We start from the raw sequence: 21,884 nt of genomic DNA on the forward strand, positions 1-21,884 counted from the left end.
TCTCTTTTATAACAGGTGGTTTTTTTCGGTGAAAGTGATTGTGTATTGATTGGTTGTTGTCGTTGATCGGCATGGTGTCACCGTCTTTCTTCTTTTAACTTGTGTGATACTTTTAGGCATCATTGGCATTGAAGATCAGATCGAAGATAGCAAAGTGCCAAAGTCAGATGAAAAACATTGGTTTGTGTAAAACAATATAAAAGTAAAAAAGATGAAGGTTTAGATCGAAGATATGCAAAGTGCCAAAGTAGTGAAAAACATTGGTTTTTGTAAAATAATGTAAAAGTCAAAAGATGTGATAAGCATGTCAGTTACTTTATTAACTTTACAATGAACATATAATATTTATTACCTTTTTCAATACTTGATTACGACAGTATTAAAAGGGTTTACCATAAATAAAAAAATTGAATTTTCTGGACCGGCTCGTGAGCCGGCTTGAACTTGGCTCGTAAACGGCTCGAAATACTTTTAAAGTCATTACGAGCCAGCCGAGCCATAAAATTTGTGGCTCGACTCGGTTCGAACTCGGCTCATTTCTTTATCCTATTTCACAAGCTGAGCTCGTTAAGCCAAAAACTCGGCTCGACTCGGCTTGTGAGAAACTCCTAGAGGTGATTAGTTGGGTGTTTTGTGAAAAGAACCTCAAAGGGTGATTTATTTTGGAGAGTACGTTGGGAGTGCGATTAATGAGGTATGCAGTGGTGGAAACACAATCACCCCAAATTCAAGGATCAGCTAGAACAATCAATATATATCTCTCTCCAACTTTAGAAAATTAATAATCTCTCAAGATTTTCAGTCCATTCCTTCAAAGTTCAAAGCCTGCATATATGAAGTAAAACACATAGTTAAAACATTACAAATATATTTATATAAAGTTTAACTGAAAAAATATCATAACACTGTGTCAGGCATAAGATTAGTATAACAATTATAGTAACATACTGTTGATAATAAATGTTTATAGCACCAGAAGCTGTATCTGCAATTGAGGAAAATGCTTCCTGTGACAAGTCAATGGTTCCCCTGCAGGATCCAGGTGGGCAGTAGTCTACAATCTTCACTGTCACCGATTGGCTTCCTTGACAAGGATATGGAACACCATTGTTTGTCCCACTAACACAAGTTACTTGGTAATATTGCCCACAGGCAGCTCCGCCGTTCCAGAAGACATCACTCGCAGCTGCGATCATTACCCCTTGATCCTCGTACCCATAACAAGCAGAAGCTGCATATACAATATATATATACATCAAACACAAACAGCAAGTCCTTACGTCAATATAATTACACGAAACATGCTATCAGAATACATGAAATGCATTTTGTTATAAAAATATGCTTACGCATGTAGGGAGGAGTGTAATAAGTAGCTATTCCAGAAATTTGGGCAGATGCCAATGAGTAGAAGCTCATAATCAAAACGAAGGCTAGGCAAGAATGCTTCAAGTGGAATGCCATTGGTTGCAGCTGGGAATGAACAAACAGACAGCTAGCTAATTCTGTAGATGTAAAGGCTTTGAAGTAGTTGCACTCTCATTGCGGGGAAGGAAGGTTATTTATAGCGCTAGAACCACTTACAGAAATACGAATATTCCATATAATATATGATGGATTAATACAATGTTCATTAACAAACTTAATTTAATTTATATTTTCATTCTGAGATTTGTGACTTAAACCTTTTCGTTGTCGCCAAAGTCGGCCAGCAAAGTTTACAATGTAACACAACGCACAATAAGATCAATCAACAAAGGATCTTTGTATAACAGCAGCATCTTACGCAGCAAGAAACTATAAAAATATATTTAGTACGTGGCGGGATGAAATTAGATTGCTATTTTCGTGCTTATGATGGCAGGTCCAAGTTCATCTAGACTCTTTAAAAGCAGGATCCACGCAAAAATGAAGAGATAATAACTGGAACTTAATTAGTTTTACTAATTAATAATCATGAAATTCTTTTAGTCCTTTAATTCTACATTATTTATACGCCCTCAATTTTAGTGTCTAACAAATTAGTCTGAAAAATCTCCGAAATGCAACACGTAGCATGGCGTTGAATCTCCCTTCAACCTATTACTAACACGTGTTCTTCTTGTATGTCCCTCCCTATCAACCCTAAACTTGTATCCTCGTTTCTGTTCAACCGTAAACTTAGCTTCATCAGCAACAGTTTTTCTGTCTTCCATCCACGCACTTTCTTAACTACTGTGAGTGTTCTCCTCCTCAATCTCCATCTGTTGTTCTCACAATTTATCGTGGTCTACATTATTCATCATTTTATGTAAAACTTTTGATCTAAAATGATGAAAACTCTGTATCGATTCCGCCCCATTGCAATGTGAATATACAAATAGCTCATGCTGAGCAAAATGATGAAGATACGATCATAGATTTGTTAACTTTATTGCTTTTTATATTTTCCAGTGGAAATTTAATTGCTCTTTTTGATTTCATCTTAATTACTTGTGTTTTCTAATTATGCTTTAGTGTTAGCATTCTGAGAGACAACAAAAAGAGCTAGCAAAAATGATGCATCAACCTGATTCATATGTTCCCAAAAAGATCCTGATAACTGGCGCTGCTGGTTTCATTGGCTCCCATGTCACCAACAGACTCATCAAGAACTACCCTGATTACAAGATTGTGGCCCTTGACAAGCTAGATTACTGTTCTAACCTCAGGAACCTGTTGCCTAGTCGATCCTCTCCAAATTTCAAGTTTCTTAAAGGAGATGTTACTTGTGCTGATCTTGTTAATTACCTCTTGGTTGCTGAAGATATTGATACAATTATGCACTTTGCTGCCCAATCCCATGTTGATAATTCTTTTGGTAACTCCTTTGAATTTACCAATAATAATATACTTGGCACACATGTACTTCTTGAAGCCTGCAAAGTCACTCAACGAATCAGGAAGTTCATTCATGTTAGTACTGATGAAGTTTATGGTGAAACTGATATGGACGATGACATTGGCAATCCTGAAGCTTCTCAACTCCTTCCCACAAATCCTTACTCTGCCACTAAAGCAGGGGCTGAAATGCTTGTCATGGCTTATCACAGATCTTATGGCCTTCCAACAATCACCACTAGAGGCAATAATGTGTATGGCCCCAACCAATACCCAGAAAAGCTTATCCCCAAATTCATTTTGCTCGCGATGGAAGGCCAGAAAATGCCAATTCATGGCAATGGCTCAAATGTAAGAAGCTATCTTCATTGTGATGATGTTGCTGAGGCATTTGATGTCATACTTCATAAAGGGGTGATTGGACATGTTTACAATGTTGGCACTAAGAAGGAGAGGACAGTCCTTGATGTGGCAAAGGACGTATGCAAACTGTTTCAGTTGGATCCTGAAGAAACTATACATTTTGTTCAGGACAGACCTTTTAATGACCAGAGGTACTTCTTGGATGATCAGAAGCTCAAGAGGCTAGGGTGGAAAGAAAGAACACCTTGGGAAGAAGGGCTAAAAATGACAATGGACTGGTACACTAAGAATCCACATTGGTGGGGTGATGTTTCTGGTGCTCTTAACCCACACCCTTGCATCTCAATGCTCACTGACTCAAACGACAATGATGATGCATTGTTCTTTCACCGTCGTCGCACAACTGAAAGTGACAGCATTAATGGTTCAGAAATGAAAATTTTGATATATGGAAAGACTGGTTGGATAGGAGGGATATTGGGAAAGGTCTGTAAGGATAAAGGGATCAAGTTTGAGTTTGGAAGAGGAAGATTGGAAGATAGATTGTCAGTCATAGAAGACATAAAGAGAATAGGGCCAACTCATGTGTTCAATGCAGCAGGAATTACTGGGAGGCCTAATGTTGATTGGTGTGAATCACATAAGGCTAAAACTATAACAACTAATGTTGTAGGCACTCTGACTCTAGCAGATGTATGCAAAGAGTACAATCTCCTGATGATGAACTTTGCAACTGGCTGCATATTTGTGTATGACAAAAAGCATCCAGTAGGATCTGGCATCGGATTCAAGGAGGAGGACAAACCAAACTTCTCTGCTTCTTTCTACTCCAAGACAAAGGCTATGGTAACATTAAACTTATGAGAAAGTGTTAATTAATTTATCAGCCTTAGTTATTTCATTATCCATATGTTAGGTTCGGATTTTAAGTTTGATTAGCTAAACTTTGAATGTCTACAAGTAATCATCTCAAAATGTTAAATTGTGCAGGTTGAGGAGCTACTTAGTGAATATGATAATGTGTGTACCCTGAGAGTTCGTATGCCAATCTCTTCTGATCTTAGCAACCCGAGAAACCTCATAACAAAGATTACTCGTTACAATAAAGTGGTCAATATACCAAATAGCATGACAGTGCTAGATGAGATGCTACCAATCTCCATTGAAATGGCAAAAAGAAACTACAGAGGAATCTGGAACTTCACCAATCCAGGAGTGGTTAGCCACAATGAGATATTGGAGATGTACAAGCGTTACATAGACCCCAAATTCGAATGGACCAATTTTAACTTGGAAGAGCAGGCCAAGGCGATTTTAGTACCAAGGAGTAACAATGAGTTGGAGGTCACCAAGCTAAAGAAAGAGTTTCCAGAACTGTTGCCCATTAAAGATTCAATTGTTAAGTATGTCTTTGAGCCTAACAAGAAGACTTAGATGGTGATGGTAATTTTATTTAGGGATTCTGTTAGTTGAACTTCAGAGATTGAGTTCTTTTCATTTACTCTTTAAAGCTATAAATTCAAACAAAATTCATTTTTATTCTGGTGCTAAGGAGTTTTGATTCTAAAATAATTTATTATACTACCCCAAAAGATTCAATCACTTCATTTTTCAAGCAAGCACAGCCACAAAACTTGGTGATAAAAAGAAACAAAACTTCCAGGCTTTGTCATATGCTGATATTTTAAGCGTGACAAGAAATTAAGATCACAATCATTTGGTACATCGAAGCTGAAAAGGGTGGCTGATGACATGCGCGGATATTTTTGACAGAGAAAGAGGTTGCATGCGAGTGGATTAAATGGTTCTTTCACACTGAGTGGAAGATGAGTCAACAATTTGTGTGTATCTCTTTGTCATTCTCAGCCGCAGCATCTTCAACTCAAACAAAACTCCAAATTCGCCCTTCTGTAGAATCTTACTTTGTTTTCCTATGATATCGATCTGTGAGTGACAATGACGGCCACGTGAGAAGAAATTCCGGTAACGTAAGGTGAGAGGAAGTGACAGATGACAACATGCTCCACAATCAAAAAATTAATGCCGAAAATATGACAAATAAAGTGTCCTCTCAAAGAGAATTAAAAGGTCAATGGCTTGTATTTTATATTACTTTTTTGAGGCTTAATTACGCCTAGTGCTTAATAATAAACTCATTCATCACAATCATTTGCCCACTATATTAAGAATAAGACAACAGAAGTGTGAAAGAGCATCATAATTCATTATAATAATCTTTAATCTACGTGTATCACGTGCATAATGCAGAATGAATGGTGACTACGTTATCTCATCACTTTGAAGGGATGGAAATGCATTGAACTTTTCATAATGGCTGCGATAATCAAAGGTCACTAATCATGTCTGTAAATCACAAATGTAATAGGTGATCTGTTAGAACTCAAGCCCAAGGAAGAGTCCAACCCAAAAGACTGGTCTGATAGATGAGAGAGCCCTTAGACTTAAGTAGTCCACTTGGTGGGTATGAGATCCCGATGTAGGATCCTAACATTGTATCCCCCTTTCAAGAGCTTCACGCCGATGAGGGTGTCGGATAGAATCAAAATAGCATGAAGGTTCAATACAAGAGGTGAGAGCATTTAAATAAGTAATATGTGAGGGAGAAAATCGAGAATATGAAAGAAAGGTAGATAAGGGATGAGCAGTATCTGAAGCCGTTGTAGCAGATGAAGACGTCATGGGCTTTGTATGTAAGGTGGGGCATATGTAGTCCTGGAGATAGGCAGGCCATGTAGTGTGGCGACGAGGATGGGAGACAAGTGGAGGTGAAGGTGGGGTTCCAGGAGGGTTAAGAGGTGTTTGGGAAGTAGGTAAAACGGGTTCAGGGATGGGAAGAGGAATAATTGGAGATGGAGAAGGAGAGGAGGAGGTGTCTGGAATATCCTGAAAAGGGAATTGTTGTTTATAGAAGGTGACGTCGTGAGAATAGAAAATGGACTGTGTATCAGGATTGTAGAGTTTGTATGCTTTGTGGGCCCGAGAAAGACACATTTAGAGGCACCGAGGTGGGGGGTGTGGAATTTATCACGGTGAGCACGAAGAGTTTGTGCATAACAGAGGCACCCAAACACACAGAGGTGATTAGGGCTAGTTAACAAATCGAGCCACTCATGAGCCGGCTCGGGTCGGCTCGAGTCTGGTTCGTTAACGGCTCGGTTCGTATGGTTTTGAGCCGGCTCGGCTTGGTTTTTTGAGAGAGAACGAGCCGAGTTTGAGCCTACCTCGGCTCGGCTTGTTAGGCTCGCGAGTCGAGCCTGGCTGGAATAAGTGGGGGGTTTACTGAATATGGGGGATTATACTGAAATTTTTAAAATAAAAAGTTTTCAAAAATGACAAAGACCACTCCACCAACCCCCCCGCCCCCAACAACCCCCCCCCCCCCCCCCCCGATTTTAAAATCCCTAAAATCGTTTGCCTTAAAATCAAACCAATTCCAAAAATTGTCAACACATTTTCCAACCGCGTCCGGTGTACCTTGTCATCGTCGTCAATACCATCTGCTTCGCCGGAGTGTTTGTTACAGACTCGCCGTCGTCAAACCCATCTACCCTTCCAACTCTCGTCGTGAAACACTGAAATCTACTTGTTTTCCTTTTCTGTCCTCGCTGTAAAACCCAGCTGCTCCGTCGTCGACCATGGTCTTGTTCGCAGTAAGTTTGATTGTTTTGAATCTTGTTGAGTTATTGTTACTTGCGTATGATTGATTTTTGTGAAACCCATTAGCTTCTCATGATTTTTGTGAACTCTCTTTTATAACAGGTGGTTTTTTCCGGTGAAAGTGATTGTGTATTGATTGTGTTGTTGTCGTTGACCGGCGTGGTGTCACCGTCTTTTCTTCTTTTAACTTGTGTGATACTTTTAGGCATCATTGGCATTGAAGATTCAGATCGAAGATATGCAAAGTGCCAAAGTTAGACGAGAAACATTGGTTTGTGTAAAATAATGTAAAAGTAAAAAAGATGTGATAAGGATGTCAGTTACTTTATTAACTTTACAATGAACCTACACTATTTTATTACTTTTTCCAATACTTGATTACCGACAGTATTAAAAGGGCTTACCATAAATAAAAAAATTGAATTTTCTGGACCGGCTCGCGAGTCGGCTTGAACTCGGCTCGCAAATCGGCTCGAAATACTTTTAAATTCATTACAAGTCGAGCTGAGCCATAAAATTTGTGACTCAACTCGGTTCAAACTCGACTCGTTTCTTTATCCTATTTCACAAGCTGAGCTCGTTAAGCCAAAAACACAACTCGGCTCGGCTCGGCTCGGCTCGGCTTGTGAACACTCCTAGAGGTGATCATAGTTGGGTTTTTTGTTGAAAAGAACCTCAAAGGGTGATTTATTTTGGAGAGTACGATTGGGAGTGCGATTAATGAGGTATGCAGCGATGAAAACACAATCACCCCAAAAAGAAAGGGGTAAGTGTGCTTGAAAACGTAGACTACGAGCAACATTAAGAAGGTGTCGGTGTTTACGCTCCGCAACTCCATTTTGTTGAGGAGTTTCAACACAAGTACGTTCATGAATAATACCATGATTAAGAAGATAGGTTTGAAATTGATGAGAGAGAAATTCTTGTCCATTATCAGCTCTAATTATTTTAATAATGGTATTAAATTGATTTTGGACAAGGGAAAAAAAAAGCGATAAATGAGTATAAGCTTCAAATTTGAAACGCATAAAATATATCTAATACCATAATAAAAAAACAAGGGAGACATGTTTAAATAATTCTGTGTGTATTAATTCTGTATTCTACTTTACAAAAGATATAGGTGTACAATGAAATTAAGTATGAAAATTTACAAATAAGGAAAATATTCTATTGTAAAGATGCCTAAAAGTAAGAAATCTCTTATTTCGTGCCATCCATAATTTTAGAAAGATATGATTCTGTCTATAGTTTTTGACAGAGAAAGAGATTGCATGCGAGTGGATTAAATGGTTCTTTCACATGGACCCTGTACTTGAATTTGCTAGGCCCAGCTCTGAGTGGAGGATGAGTCAACAATTTGTGTGTTTCTCTTTGTCATTCTCAGCCGCAGCATCTCCAACTCAAACAAAACTCCAAATTCGCCCTTCTGTAGAATCTTACTTTGTTTTCCTATGATATCGATCTGTGAGTGACAATGACGGCCACCTGAGAAGAAATTCCGGTAACGTAAGGTGAGAGGAAGTGACAGATGACAACATGCGCCACAATCAAACAATTAATGCCGAATATATGACAAATAAAGTGTCCTCTCAAAGAGAATTAAAAGGTCAATGGCTTGTATTTTATATTACTTTTTTGCGGCTTAATTACACCTAGTGCTTAATAATAAACTCATTCATCACAATCATTTGCCCACTATATTAAGAATAAGACAACAGAAGCGTGAAAGAGCATCATAATTCATTATAATAATCTTTAATCTACGTGTATCACGTGCATAATGCAGAATGAATAGTGACTACGTTATCACTTTGAAGGGATAGAAACGCATTGAACTTTTGATCATGGCTGCGATAATTACAGGTCACCAACCACGTTTGTAAATCACAAATGTAATCTGGTAAAACTCAAGCTTAGGAAAAGTCTAACCCAAAAGTTTAGAAAACACAAAACTTATGGTAAACCATCAGCCAACAACTAAGTGGTTAAACACAACAGTTTGCCCACAATAAACAACCAAAAACAACACAGCATTTATTTCTGGAATAAAATTATGTACATTAACCAATGTGTACTAATTCAAATACTAACATTTAAAATTTGAAATTCTCTCCAAAAAAAATTCAAATTTTCAATATTAGTATTTGAATTAGTACACAGGTTAGTGCAAGTAGAACTACTCAATAAAGACAGGAGTCGACCCGATGATTATAAGTCATGTTTGTTTGAGAGCAAAGTTTGATCTTACAAATCACACAACGAATGACACGTCTGCAATAATCAAATTTTAATTGCTCAACACTATAATGCTTGATCGACAGCTTGCCAGTTGCAAAGATCAATGTTATGTTCATTGTAGAGTAGAAAGTGAAAAGGCAAAGTGGCAATGACGCAAATCCCATATAGGATTTGGCCTTTTTCGCGAGGTTCACTCCATAAAAAGGCGTCTATCTCGTCACATGATCACCGTCCAGAGCTTGGCTAGTGAATATTTTGTTGAGAGATAGAGAGAAAAAAGATGGAATCCTCCAAAGAATTCGACGTCATCGTGGTGGGTGGTGGCATCATGGGGAGCGCGACCACTTATCAGCTAGCCAAGAGAGCTCAAAAAACCCTCCTTTTAGAGCAATTTGATTTCTTGCACCACCGTGGATCGTCTCACGGCGAGTCGAGAACGATACGTTCAACATACCGAGAAGATTACTACTATCCTTTAGTAACTGAATCCTCTCAGTTATGGGAACAAGCCCAGTCTGAAATAGGCTTCAAGGTCTATTTCAAAGCCCAACAATTCGACTTGGGCCCATCTGAAAGCAAGTCCCTCCGTTCCATAATAGCCAGCTGTCAAAAAAACAGTGTCCCACATCAAGTCCTTAACCGGTGCTAAGTGTCGGAGAAATTCTCCGGCCGATTTGACATACCGGATAACTGGGTCGGGGTGGTGACTGAGCTCGGTGGTGTGATTAAGCCCACAAAGGCAGTTTCTATGTTTCAAACTCTAGCGATTAAAAATGGTGCAATTCTTAGAGATAACATGGAGGTAAAAACAATAGAGAAAGATAATGTGAAGGGTGGGGTTATTGTGGTAATTAGCAATGGTGAAAAATTTCGGGCTAAGAAATGTGTGGTCACGGCTGGGGCTTGGGTGGGAAAGTTGGCTAAAAGGGTTGGTGGGTTGGAATTACCAATTCAGCCTTTGGAAACTGCTGTGTGTTATTGGAGAATTAAAGAAGGAAACGAGGGTGATTATGCAATTGGTGGAGATTTTCCAAGTTTTGCAAGCTATGGGGATCCTTACATATATGGTACGCCTTCATTGGAGTATCCGGGATTGATTAAGGTGGCGGTGCATGGTGGGCAGCCGTGTGATCCGGACAAGAGGCCGTGGGGCCCCGGAGTGTCTTTGAGTCCATTGAAGGAGTGGATAGAGAAGACGTTTAATGGTCGGGTTGATTCAAACGGACCTGTTGCTACTCAATTATGCATGTACTCGATGACCCCAGATGAGGATTTTGTGATTGATTTTTTAGGTGGGGAGTTCGGGAAAGATGTGGCGATTGGTGGTGGGTTTTCGGGTCATGGGTTCAAGATGGCTCCGGTTGTGGGAAAGATTCTGTCCGATCTTGTGCTGCATGGAGAGGCAAAAGGAGTCGATCTAAACCATTTTCGTATAGCAAGATTTAAGGAGAAGCCTAAAGGCAATGCCAAAGATTTTAAAGATCAAGTCGACTGCAGTGGCAGTGCCAATCACCAGTGAAACCATTTTATTGCTCTCCCTTTTTGTGAAATCCACTTTCCAGTCCATGTAATAACGATGAATAATACTACTCTCTTCATATTATGTCCCACATTTTATTTTATATCTCTTCAATTTTTCTCACCTTTGGTTCCAAATTGAAGCCAAGCACATACATGGTTTAGTTAAAAAAACTTAAAACCAACAGAGGCACCCATAGTGCAAAAAATGTTGTAGCTTGTGTATTAACTAACCAAAACCTTTTTAACTTGTAAGATCCTGTAACAAATGTCTGTAATTACATACAACCTTTTTGGTTGGGTTTCTACTTTATAGTAAACAAGCAATCAAAATCTATTTTCCCCGAACGAGGACATTTCGTTTATTGGAAACAACCAAGCGATCCTGAGATCTATAAAATTAAAAATGGAAAATCACAGTAGCCTGGTTGAGCTAAATAATCAATCAATTTGACCACATCTAGAAACAAAAACTTGATTGTCCAGCAAACTAGATGCTCGTTTGAGTGCTAATCATGTTCAATGCTCCATCCTCAAATTGCCTTCAAACCAAACAGAGAACCTGCAGGATCAGGAAACTTGTGAATTCTCAGCATAAGAAAACAATGAAATTATATGATGCAAAAACTTTCAAACTAAAATTACAAGGATTTTATATAATCAGTTGACTTGTGACGGAGTGGTACGTCAACCAACCATACCCAAGAAAAAGAAAGAATCACTAACCAGTATGGCTTGTTAAAACACAAAACTAGCCAGAAGTGCATGCAGTACAGCCCAATAGACTATAATACCAAGACGTAAGGCAGGTTGTCGCATGAGTGCCCGATCACAAGAGACCCTGGAAGATTGGGATATATATACAAGATAGTTTTAGCCCACATCTATGTAAGTTCTAAATCTATATAAAAGAGAGAAAGAATAATAGAATAACACCATACCATAGGCCATCTATCATGTCTGTTGCAGGTCTTGTAAATCTTGGAACAATTTTTGATGTAGTAAGTGACTTGAAACCATGAACTGAGGAAAAGTGAAATTAGAACACATGAATAACGTGTCTGATGAATTATATGACATGAAGAACAAAAATAAAAGACAAGTATATTAGTGTAAAATTACCTTTATCCTCATCTTCGTCTTCTAACCTACCACTACTACTACCAGGATCAGTATCTATAGCAATCGCAACTTGATCATTGTTGACTTTACGCAGACTGCGAACTTGAGATGTCGTGGAGGGTCCAGGTGCAGCCCACTTGTTTATCTGCAATAAAATTCACAAAGATTTGAGTGATTTTCATCATAAAACACAGTTGCTCTGAAATGGACATCACAATACCATAACTAATATCTATCAAAATTGCAGTTCATTCTATAACCTTAAATCAAAACTATCGATCATATGGCCAATGTCAAGACCGCATTTTGATCTGAAACTATATCTCACAGGCCATTAAAGCATTTAGGAAGCAATGACAAGCAAAGAGTCATATAGATTATAACAAGAAAATAACAATGACATCCACCTTAGTACACAAACTTAGTATCCATATTGATTAAGACCAACCTTTATTGTGATTGCTGACAGCCAGCTTTATTTTTTTATATTGCATCATAAAATGGCCACAACTTTCAATATCAATATCAAAATTTAATTTGTCATTACTTCATAGAAAGCGGTACTTCTAATGCTATATCAAAAATTTATTAAATTATCAAATGACTCACCAAGGGTTCAACTTCTAAAATTTCAGATGTCAAACTAGTTTCCCGGCCTGAATCTTCCACTCCTTCAAGCATGTTTATTTGTGACTCCTTCTCACTTAAAGACTTCCGAAGAATCTCTTCTCTGCGTGTTAACTCTTGAACTTTACTCTTTTCTACTTGCAACAGCGCATCCTGGCTCTGAGACACTACCCGCAGTCCCTCAAATTCAGATATAATCGCTGATATCTTCTTCTGAAGTGTTTCCTTGTATTCATGCACCTGATTGTTTTTCCTATCATCTATAGGCAAATCATGCACCCCAACCCGAGAAATCATGGAGTCAAACCAAGACAAAAACTCCTGGACCTCTTCTAAATCTCTCTTGTTGCTCATCTGTGATGCAACAAGAACATCATTGGTGCATCTAGTGACCTCCTGCCTCAAGAAAGAGATCTCAGAATCCCGATCTTGCAATTGTGACTGTAGTTTTTCAACCTCAGCAAGAAGACTTTCAGACAAATGATGAAGTTCATCAAACTTGTTCACAGTAACCGAAAGCCTTTTTGAAATCTTTCCACGAGAAGCTTCAAGGTTCTCCAACTCTATGTTTTTTTGTTGCACAACTTTTTCCAATTCCTTAAGTTTGTTCTTCAACTCTTCCATTTGAGTCTCCTCTTCATCAAGTGCTTGCATTAGTGCCTCAATTTCTATTATCAACAGATAAAGCTCACAGTTATAAGATTTACCATATTAGCAAACAAATAACAATTTTTACAAAGGAATTAAATTCAAACTCAACAAAAGCTGACCTTGGTCTTTGGCAACTAGCACGTCAGACAGTGATTTGACCCTATCCTGCGACTCCACTAAGGCAGCTTGCTCATCTAGCAACTCCTTCACTCTCTGCTCCAATAGGCTTTGTTCCTCCTCCATCATTTTCATTTGCAGTTCCATATCAAATACCCGAGTTTGTGAAGATTGAGTATCCTGTGAATAACTGCGGACAGCAGCTTCAGCTTCCTTGATTTGACTAACGAGCTCTGCACAAATCCGGTCTTTTTGAATGTCCTTCTCCTGAAGCTCTCTCCGCAAATTTGCGATGGTGATTTTCATTTCCTCTAGGTTACCTTCCACAATTTCAGTTTTCATAATAGCAAAATCCTTGAGAGCTGAAAGTAGTTTCTCTGCAATAGCCTTGACACATTCTTCAGAGAAACGGGTCTGTCCACCAAAAGAAAGTCCTCCATCAACAAATGATGCTGGATTCAAGTTCATTCCCAGGTCTTGAACAACCAATTTATTTCCAATCAGCTCAGTTTTTCTGTTTTCAATTTCCATGATAGAATTAGCACATGCATCATAAAGCAAGGCAAAATTTCTGCGCAACGTGACAATCTCCATATCCTTTTCTTTTTCAATTGATTCCAAACGCATAATGTCTCTTTTCAAGACCTCAAATGAGTTTATCTGAGAAGACATTTCTCTGCTAAGAATCTCCATTATTTTAGAGAGATCACTTGCTTTATCATGTAATGCTACAGGGTGTCTGTACAACTTCTCCTTCAAAACACCAATATCAGTCTTCAATTCTTGCAGACTGCGTCCAACAGAACTATAAACTTCAATTATTACACTATCATCAACATAGGCTGGTACTTTGGGATCTAACCATGAATCCACAGATAGAAGTTTCTCCTGAAGAGGACAACTAATGTCAGAAGCATAAAAATCACAAAAAAAGTCTAACTTGATAAAAAATGTTGAAATGCAACAAGCTGTTTAGAGAATCTAATAAACCACTTAGCATAAGAGGTTTGAGAACATATATAACAGAATAGTAGGAAAATAACAAATATAGCAAATTAAATACATGCATCATGTCGAAAAAGGAAAGAAGAGAGATGAACACCAGAAAACACAAACTCTGAATCCATTTAATAAATAAAAAATAAAAAAGGTACCTTGTGTTCTGAATTGCTGGAAGTATTGCCACCATATGCATTTAAAGTAGGCATGTCAATCACACTAGTAGTATCACCTTGCTTCAGACATGACTCCATGAAAATTTCCACATTTTGCAGCAATTCAAAGTCCTTGGATAAAACATCAGCTGATAAATTATTAATATCAGATAAGAGTTTCTTCAGTTCATCAACACCAATTTTTAAGGCCATCAATTCAGAATATTGTTTCTGTTTTCCCTCAGAATTAACTGCTGATAACTGTTCAAGACGTGAGAGTGCTTCAAGTTTGGCAGCTTCAGCTACCCCCCTTTCCTTGGAGATATCTGCGAGTTCATTGGCGGTATTTGCCAACTCTTCCTGCAGCGTATCATTTCTCTCTTGAACTTCATTTAGCTCCGCAAGCAGTAACTCTGCTGCTCTTCTAGATTTCCTCGATTCTTGTTCTGAAGAAGCCAGAGCAGCATGCAAATCACGGAATTGTTTCCCAATCTGTTCTATCTTCTGAACAGGATCACTGATTTTAATTTCACCCCCAACATCAATGTCACCTAAGGCATTAATAGTCACATTTAAAATATGTTCTCTCTCCTGCAATAAACGCTCAGTTTCTGTCAAACAATTCCTCAAGAACAGTCTCTCAGATTCTAGGGCTTCAACCGTTTTGGAGTATGTGGATAAGTCCCTAATCTCAGATTTCAAGTGCTCCAGTTCATTATTCATCTCTTCAACTGTTTGTTTCAGGCTATCCCTCTGTTGAACCAATGACTTTCCTTTTCTAACTGCAACAGTTAACTTCTCTCTCAGAGAAGCTGACTTCTGCTCCTCCTGAATAAGCAGCTCTTGCAACTCTCCTCTTTTTTTATCAAGTGCTTCAACTTCACAAAGCAAAGATTTTTGCCTCTCCATATATACATCTCTCTCTTCCTTCACATGCATTAGATTCTGAAGAGCCTCCTCCAGGTCTTTCTTCATACCTGATATGCAAGGTTCCTCATTAATTAGCATATCTCTACTTCCTGATTCATCAAGATTTGCACGAGTTTCCTCAGAGTGGCGCTCATCTACTGCACCCTCAAGGCTGGGTTTTACAGTAGCAAGGGTTGAGTAGCGCTCTATAAGCTTACTTAGCAATACCTCCAAGCACTCAGTAGTACTCTCACCAGAAACCAGCTCTTTTGCACCAGGATACTGCAATGCATCACTAACCAAGTCCTCCAATCTATGTATCTCACCTTCAATGTTGTGAATGCGGTCCTCATTCGTAACCTTCTCAGCCAATTTCTCATGCAAAACAGTCACTTCATTCTGCAGTTTTTCATTCTCAACTTGAAACCAGACTGCCTTTGCTGAAATGTCCTCATGATCAGAGATCAGGATCTTCAATCTCTCAGAGAGATTTTCCCTCTCATCCATAATAGCTTGGAGTTCAGCCTCAAGGCCAGATATCTTCTCCTGTGACTCTTCCAAATCAGCAGCTACCGATCCACAATAGTTTTCCAGGTTATCAATCTTCTGCTGGAGAGTACTATTCTCCTGATTAGCTTCCAAAAGAGCAGTTCCCAACCACTCAATCCTATCCTCAGGTTCCATAGACCGCATGTGTGAAGGCATGTTAATTCTGTCCAGAACTTCTTCCCATCGTTGCACCAAGAGGTTTCTCTCCATTAAGGACTGTTCCAGCATTTCATTTTGTTCAGCCAAGCCATAGAACTTACCTTGAAGCTCCTCGTACTTTCTTCTCATATCATCCCCTGAACTAGTGCTCAGTGGTGCATCTTCTTTCCAGGCATCCATAACCACAAACCCAGCATCAGTATAGGACCCTCCTATAGAACTCTTCTGATCCCAGTCAGTGACAGCCACAGAATTACCAGTAGCTGATCTTGCTAACCACTCAACCTTTTCAATTGTGCCTCTCGAATGAAACTGCTCAGGTAGATCTAGGTCTTCCAGAATCTCTTCAATTCTCTGGAGTACAGAGTCCTTGAGAAGAAATGATTCTCTTAAAGCAGTAGCTGAGTTGCGAATGTATGAAAGCTCAGATTCAAGAGCTTCCACACGCTCACCTGCCTCCATATAGGACTTAAGTTTTGTTTCTAGCTCATGAAGCCTAGCATCCTTCAACTGTAACTCGTGAGAGCATCTCTCCAGTTCATTGGATGTCTGGGCCAGAGACTGCTTGAGACTATCACGCTGAACAACCAAACCTTTCCCCTTGGCAACAGCAATGCTGAGCTTCTCTCTGATGGAAGATACCCGCTGGTCTGACTGCTCAAGTTCGCTTATCTTTTCCTTCGATTCAGAACGTGCGACAGCAAGGACTTCTTCTGCCTGACTTAAACTTTCCTTCAAAGCAAGGATTTCAATTTCCTGCCTGACGTTCAAAGCAGATAACTGATGCACCTTCTCCTGAAGTTCTATCAATTCCATCTCCTTGGATCCAAACTCTTCTGTTGATGAAGTCACCTGCTCACCAGCCTGTTTGTACTTCTGAACAAGTGAAGACACCAATGATTCCAGGTGTGAAGCTGGTGTTTTATCTAAGTTGGTTCCAGTGCAGTCCAGTTTCACTACACCCTCAACATCTTCTATTAACTTCTGAATGGCATCTAAATCAAGACATTTCCGGTTCAGTTCCTCAATATCGTTTGCTCTCCTGATCAACTCTGAATTTAGTTCATTGTTTAAGGACTGGAGTTGCAGTCTCTCACCTAGAAAAGTTTCCAGTTGATCCACAATGGTTTTATACTTGATATAGTCAATCGAATCAGGCGATGTCCCACCTTCAATGTTCATCTCATGTTCATCATCCACAGCCCCACATGAGTCAATTACAAGTTTCCTAAGCTCATCATATATCTTATGCAGTATAACAGAAGTTGATTCATTCTTTCGGAGCAAATCATTGAACTTCTCTTTCACTTCTTCAGAGGAAGAACAGACTGTTTCATTGTCAGCACGAGCAACTTCTAGTTTCTCCTGTAGATCTTCAATCACCTTGATGGTGGCACTTACAGAAGCAGCAATGTGGCTATTTACATCCAAGCCATCATCAGTGCTAGGTGAGATGGCAGAGGTTGACACTCTCTCAATAGAAACATCAAGCCTTCCTATTGTTTCAATAATTTGAGCAATGGTAGTATTCCATTCCTGTTCAAGTATCAACGCCCTCTCAGTTGCTTCCTTCTGCAAACTTTCTAATTGATTTTCTATTGCCAAAGCCTTCTCATCTGAACTTCGCTGTAAATCATACAATTGACTCAGCAACTCACTAACTCTTGATTGGTACTCACTCACTTTTACACCAAGCCCAGCATATTCTGCTTTCAGACTAAGGCCTTGTTGTTTTGAAGCTTCGTAGAGAACTTGAAGCTCATTGTTCTTTTCTTCAAGTCCCCATACATGTTCCTTTACAGCTTCATACAGAATTCCGAGCTCAATGTTTTCTGCTTCCAAATTGTCACTGTGTTGCTTCATAGCTTCATATTCAACCTTGAGCTCTTTGAATGGAACTTTAGAAGCTTTTCTACACTCCTCTTTAAGCTTTTCAGCATCCAGGTGCAACTGCTGAAGCAATACCCTCAAACTTCCTGTTTGCTCTTTTGTTAAAATAAAGAGATCTCTTGGTGATTGATCTTCAGTCACAGCCTTTTCTTCTGCCTCATGTTCATCATGCTGCACCTTTGACTCAAATGCTTGAATTAATCTGGATACCGCAGGTGAAGCTACTTCACCACTGGACCTGTTAGAGGACATTGACTCAGAGTGCATCCCTTCAATGGCCTTTTCAAGGTTCTGCAGCAATTTCTCCGCCTCCTCTAAGTGTTCTTTTAGAACAACCAACACAAAAGAATCATCAACAACATCATGCTCGAGCAGATTAAGCAGTGGCTCTGCAGTAGGTCCATCAGGTGAGGGTTTATCCAACATGGGAGTGGAAATTCCACGATCCTGCACATATTCCTCGTTTTTAGTGGACAGTTTCTCTTTAGAAACAAGAAGGTCATTTGACAGCCTCTCATTCTCTTGGACAAAAAATTCCTTGTCCTCCTTAAGCTTCTCTCTCTCCGCTATTATTTTAGCAAGGCTCTCATTTAAGTGGGATATTTCTAACTGTAGAGCTGCAACCAAACCCTTGCAGTCAGTCAATTCCATAAATAGTTTATCGTTCTCACAAGCAACAGACTCTTTTTCTTCATCAAGCTCCTTTCTCTCCTCTGTTATCAAAGAAAGACTCCCGTTTAAGTCAGCATTTTCAGCCCGTAAAGCAGCTGCCAAATCCTTCCATTCAGTCAATTCCATAGAAATTTTCCCATTCTCATGGGCAAGAGACTCCTTCTCCTCTTCAAGTTTCTTTCTTTCCTCGGTCCCTAGTGCCAGAGTCCCACTGAAGTTGGAAATTTCTACCTCTAGAGCTGCTACCAAACTCTTGCAGTTAGCTAACTCCGATGAAAGCTTCTCATTCTCATGTTGATAAGACTCCTTTTCCTCCACAAGTTTCCTTCTATCCTCCATCACTGAAGCAAGAGTTCCATTTAAGTTCTCATTCTCCAGCCGTAAAGAAGCAACCAAATCCTTGCAGTCAGCTAACTCCATTGACAGGCTTGATAAATCCCCTTGTGATCTTTCCAAGCTAAACTGCAATTCAAGTGCCCTACCAGAAAACTCCTGAGCCTCTGCCTTCACCAAATGAACTTGGTTTTCAAGCTCCTCCCTCCTGCTATCAACAACCAGGAGTTCAGACCTGCAATGTGAAAGCTCTGCAGCCAGGCATTCTCTCCTCTCTTGAACTTCATTAAGGGAGGTACAGAGCACAGATATTTCTTCAAGCAACTGATGATGCCGATCAAATTCAAACTGCATATCAGACATTTCAGAAAGTTGCAAATGAAATATATCTTTTCCAAAACTTGTGAGATATAACTCTTCCTTCAGTCTCTCAAAAGAATCTGAATAACCACGCTCAGCTAGGATCAAACTATCAGTTCCCAACTGTGCATTAGAAACAGGTCCTCTTAAATTTAGAAGAGACTGGAACTCATCCTCACTAAGCCTCCTTACCACCTCCTTGAGCTGCAAAAAGCTGACTGAGAACCCATCTCCAACAAAGGACTCAGTTTTTACAGATGGACTCAACATTTCTTCCGCCACAGATCTTCCTTGAACATTACCCTCGGTCATATACTGCCGCTCGTTATAATCTTCTGAAACCATAATACTATCCGTGTCTGCTTGAGCCCCTTCTTTCCAGTCCTTTCCATAGTCAGCACGGAGTATTTCTGATATTTCTTCGTTAGCTAAGCCTGCCACTACATCTTTCAACTGACTTGTATCTTGATGACTAACAGCCAAAGTACCATCTGCTTCTTGAGAATCCAGGATGGGAGATGAAAACCCAACTGCATCCGACATGATGGCTGGCAAAGTTGACTCAGTGGCATAATCAACCTTTTCAGTTGGCTTTACTTCATGGGTAATCTCATATACATCAGTCACTTCTGAAGCTGATTCTTCAAGTTTTGCAACACTTCCAACAAACTCAGAGAGAATGAGATTCCCATCTCCTTTATGCTCTGGTTCATAGCTTCTATCATCAAATTGCTTCAAACCCGAACCATCAGCTTCCTGCATTGCCCCTACCAGCAACAAATGAGAATTTAATTATACGTCAAATCCACACATCAATTATCAAAATTCTCCAATTGGTTTTCCATAACAGACAAACGCAAAATAAAAAAGTAGTATTAAGACTAAAGAGAAGGAGCGCACAACCTACATCTGTTACCTGATCACCCCTCGCTTGAATCGAGGACGTATCAGGAAGAATTTCTTGTGAAAAGACTGACTTCAGACTCTCATTAACACCATCCGTTTCGGCAGTAACTATCTCCCCGTCTCTTGTATCGATTAATTCCGACAGAACTGACACATGAGAAATCACAGCCATGTCAGCATACTTGGTTTCCCCTTCAAAAACCGGGATACCTACAGTTTCTAAAGACATTTCTCTGGCTTCCTCAACATCAACATTTTGAGTACTCTCCCCATTATGGACTGAGGCGTCTATGTTAACAAGCCCCAATTCCTGTGGAGGTAATTCAACCTCATGAGCCAACGGTGTTTCGAAAGAGCTTGATTCAGGTACAATGGCCACTGATGAAGGCTCACTGGCTACAACAGCAACTTCAGGATCCTGTAAATTCTCAGTTGAATTTGAATCCACAACTCTCAGATTCATCTCAACATGAGATGCATTTTCCTCTTCAGGAGTTAAAGATCCGGTTGGTGCAGCAGCATCAGCTGATGCTGCATCAACATCGGCTTCATGCTGCTCAGATTTACTAGACTTCTTTGATGATTTTCCTTGGCTACTACTGCCCTTACCATCCTTCTTTTGACGAAATTGTTGGAGCTGATAATAAATAACTCAAAATTAAAATGTTTCTCATTCAATAAAAATTCCTCACTCACTATTTGGTAGCTAAGATATCTAAACTCAAGTAACTTCAACATAAAAAATTAGAATACTAAGTTTACTTCTCCATTTTCACAAAACAAGGATCCAAAACCCTAATGTCATATCTTGTCAAATTAAGCAGCTAAAAAAACAAGTTTTCCATAACCTAAACAAGGTCAGAATCTGCAACATTTTCTCAGCAACCACACAGTAAAAATAACAAGAACAAGTACTAACCTTTTTACGGCCGGCGGCAATCAGATCGGTACGGTTCTTGTTCTTGTCCATCCAATCCACTCCGTTTCTGCGCCCGCTTTAACTCAAAAAGAGTTAACTCCACCGACAAGTCTCTTTCACCATTAGATCCTGTCTCTCTTTATTTATGCCCAAAACAAACAACCACACAATAAATAACAAAACAAAATATTCCGCATAATCAATTACAAATTCCTCCGCACATTTTCTCAGCAACCAAACAGCCAAAATGATGAAACCAGATTGATTCAATAATCAAAGAGAGCATACCTCGATGTCGATTCGCGTCGATCTAACTCAGACGTTGAGATGATAAACAGTCCATATATAAAATGAAAATTTATTCGGTTTGTTTTGTTTTGCCTTAGATCTAACAGGAGCTTCGTTTCGATTGCTGTCTTCAAAGCTTCTATTCACCTTGAGCTCTTTAATGGAACTTTAGAATTTTCTACAGTCCCTTTAAGCTTTTCAGCATCCAGGTGCAACTGCTGAAGCAATACCCTCAACTTCCTGTTTGCTCTTTTGTTAAAATAAAAGATCTCTTGGTGATTGATCTTCAGTCACACGCTTTTCTTCTGCCTCAGTTTCATCATGCTGCACCTTTGACTCAAATGCTTGAATTAATCTGGATACGCAGGTGAAGCTACTTCACCACTGGACCTGTTGAGGACATGACTCAGAGTGCATCCCTTCAATGCCTTTTCAAGGTTCAGCAATTCTCCGCCTCCTCTAGTGTTCTTTTAGAACAACCAACACAAAAGAATCATCAACAACATCATGCTCGAGCAGATTAAGCATGTCTCTGCAGTAGGTCCATCAGGTGAGGGTTTATCCAACAT

At 39.4% G+C, this 21,884-nt stretch overlaps 4 protein-coding genes across 6 annotated transcripts; 2 read left to right on the forward strand and 2 right to left on the reverse strand.

Annotated features, from left to right (window-relative positions):
* Window positions 1-751: 751 nt before the first annotated feature.
* On the reverse strand, window positions 752-1,516 carry LOC116134826 (EG45-like domain containing protein). The gene is made up of 3 exons (XM_031420473.1): window positions 1,350-1,516; window positions 949-1,231; window positions 752-825 (listed from the first exon to the last, which is right to left on the reverse strand). The coding sequence occupies exons 1-3, from the start codon at window positions 1,462-1,464 to the stop codon at window positions 819-821; spliced, it is 405 nt and encodes a 134-aa protein (XP_031276333.1). The 5' UTR covers window positions 1,465-1,516; the 3' UTR covers window positions 752-818.
* Window positions 1,517-2,538: 1,022 nt separating this feature from the next.
* On the forward strand, window positions 2,539-4,656 carry LOC116134973 (trifunctional UDP-glucose 4,6-dehydratase/UDP-4-keto-6-deoxy-D-glucose 3,5-epimerase/UDP-4-keto-L-rhamnose-reductase RHM1-like). The gene is made up of 2 exons (XM_031420658.1): window positions 2,539-4,068; window positions 4,213-4,656. Exons 1-2 carry the CDS (start codon window positions 2,539-2,541, stop codon window positions 4,654-4,656), a joined length of 1,974 nt encoding a protein of 657 aa, XP_031276518.1.
* Window positions 4,657-9,163: 4,507 nt separating this feature from the next.
* LOC116134830 (probable sarcosine oxidase) lies at window positions 9,164-10,751 on the forward strand. The gene is given in 1 exon segment (XM_031420476.1): window positions 9,164-10,751. A coding segment is annotated over 1 exon segment (1,239 nt). The 5' UTR covers window positions 9,164-9,421; the 3' UTR covers window positions 10,661-10,751.
* Window positions 10,752-10,859: 108 nt separating this feature from the next.
* On the reverse strand, window positions 10,860-21,442 carry LOC116134831 (abnormal long morphology protein 1). 3 transcript variants are annotated; one of them, XM_031420478.1, is made up of 10 exons: window positions 21,316-21,442; window positions 21,028-21,164; window positions 20,110-20,745; window positions 14,331-19,958; window positions 13,179-14,064; window positions 12,391-13,076; window positions 11,782-11,926; window positions 11,601-11,682; window positions 11,386-11,500; window positions 10,860-11,221 (listed from the first exon to the last, which is right to left on the reverse strand). In XM_031420478.1, exons 2-9 carry the CDS (start codon window positions 21,076-21,078, stop codon window positions 11,398-11,400), a joined length of 8,217 nt encoding a protein of 2,738 aa, XP_031276338.1. In that variant the 5' UTR covers window positions 21,079-21,164; window positions 21,316-21,442; the 3' UTR covers window positions 10,860-11,221; window positions 11,386-11,397. The 3 variants fall into 3 exon arrangements, with proteins under 3 accessions (XP_031276338.1, XP_031276337.1, XP_031276339.1); XM_031420477.1 differs by having other exon boundaries at window positions 14,331-19,969; window positions 20,106-20,745; XM_031420479.1 differs by lacking the exons at window positions 21,028-21,164; window positions 21,316-21,442 and having other exon boundaries at window positions 14,331-19,969; window positions 20,110-20,206.
* Window positions 21,443-21,884: the final 442 nt, after the last annotated feature.

This window comes from Pistacia vera, unplaced genomic scaffold, assembly GCF_008641045.1.
Source record: "Pistacia vera cultivar Batoury unplaced genomic scaffold, PisVer_v2 Contig292, whole genome shotgun sequence".
In the NCBI taxonomy this organism is placed as follows: Eukaryota; Viridiplantae; Streptophyta; class Magnoliopsida; order Sapindales; family Anacardiaceae; genus Pistacia; species Pistacia vera.

Coding starts and splice junctions, on each gene's coding strand:
- LOC116134831 (XM_031420477.1), bottom strand. CDS start 21,078: ATGGACAAGAACAAGAACCGTACCGATCTGATTGCCGCCGGCCGTAAA. Junction 13,077..13,178: donor GCTAGTTGCCAAAGACCAAG/GTCAGCTTTTGT, acceptor TGTTGATAATAG/AAATTGAGGCACTAATGCAA. Junction 11,927..12,390: donor TTTTAGAAGTTGAACCCTTG/GTGAGTCATTTG, acceptor ATTTTATTGCAG/ATAAACAAGTGGGCTGCACC.
- LOC116134826 (XM_031420473.1), bottom strand. CDS start 1,464: ATGGCATTCCACTTGAAGCATTCTTGCCTAGCCTTCGTTTTGATTATG. Junction 1,232..1,349: donor TTACACTCCTCCCTACATGC/GTAAGCATATTT, acceptor TTGTATATGCAG/CTTCTGCTTGTTATGGGTAC.
- LOC116134973 (XM_031420658.1), top strand. CDS start 2,539: ATGCATCAACCTGATTCATATGTTCCCAAAAAGATCCTGATAACTGGC. Junction 4,069..4,212: donor ACTCCAAGACAAAGGCTATG/GTAACATTAAAC, acceptor TAAATTGTGCAG/GTTGAGGAGCTACTTAGTGA.